Below are 1,014 nucleotides of genomic sequence, written 5' to 3' on the forward strand. Positions count from 1 at the left end.
CGGACGTGCCGTCGCCATCCCGAGGGGGAAAAGACGAGGCAACCAGTAGCCCCTTACTCAGCTCGGACTGTAAACTTTGTCGCGAACCAGGGAAAGGCGGGATCTGTCTCACTTCTGGGACCGTTGCCCAGGCATCCTCGATTGGACCCGCGGGGGCAGAACCCCGGGAGGGGGCCAGAGTTAGGCGGATGAGGCCGGCGGGAGAGCGGAGAGTCCCCTCGTGGGGTGCGTGCTCCAGGTATCCTTCGTGCATGAAGGGGAGGCCAATCACGATCCGTGCAGGGGGCCTGTCGACCAGCGCGAAGGGGCTCGAGACCGCTTCCCCTGTGGGCAGACATAGGGTCAGGGTGACCCAACCCAAGATGGGCGTGTTGTTCCCCGTGATTCCCCGGACTTCGGTAGCCCCCGTATCGGCAAGGGGGGCGTCGTCCCGTACGAGAGTAGCGGCGAGGTTGGCGTCGATCAGGTTAATCTGGGAGCCGGTGTCCACCAGGCCGTGGTAGTCCTGGGTCCCCTGCGTGAGGCGGAGGAATTGCAGGGGGAAAGAGGTGCTAGAGCGTCGCCTCCGAGACGGGGGACCCTCCGGGAGTCGGCAGGCCGTCGCCAGGGCAGGGCTTTCCTGTTCCCGAGAGAAGGAGCCGTCCCTGGAGGGCGCGTTCTCAGACTCCTGTGGCCGGCCTATGGAGGTCGCCTGCGGGGCCGACCCATGGCGGGACGTCCCGCGAGAGGGGTCGGCGACCAGGGCGTCGGCGAGACCGAGGAGGGCTTCCGTGAACTGCTCCTGCTGGTAAGCCAACTCCTCTTTCTGAGCTAAGATGGAGGTCATCTTCTCCAGTTCCTCCCGAAGCTTGTCCGAGTTGACCACCACCTTGGGTTTCAGGGACAGGTTCTTCCCCTGTTGGGACACGATCAGTTCCTTCCGGCTGTAAGGGGTGTCTCCGGGGGCGGGGACCGCTAAGCCGGTAGGCACGCAGCGGTGGTTCGAGGTTACCTGCCGAGAGCAAACCTCGCAGG

The 1,014-nt window shown here is 65.1% G+C and overlaps 1 protein-coding gene across 2 annotated transcripts; it reads right to left on the reverse strand.

Moving 5' to 3' along the window:
• KVP18_000841 (uncharacterized protein) lies at positions 1-991 on the reverse strand (the record flags this gene model as incomplete). 2 transcript variants are annotated; one of them, XM_067950306.1, is given in 2 exon segments in its annotated part: positions 109-114; positions 122-991. In XM_067950306.1, coding segments are annotated over 2 exon segments (876 nt in total), but the record flags the coding sequence as incomplete, so codon positions are not given.
• Between the last annotated feature and the right edge of the window lie 23 nt (positions 992-1,014).

This window comes from the organism of the source record quoted next (genome assembly GCF_019968955.1).
Source record: "MAG: Porospora cf. gigantea A chromosome Unknown PgA_NODE_13383_length_1014_cov_3566.01, whole genome shotgun sequence".
NCBI lineage: Eukaryota > Apicomplexa > Conoidasida > Eugregarinorida > Porosporidae > Porospora > Porospora cf. gigantea A.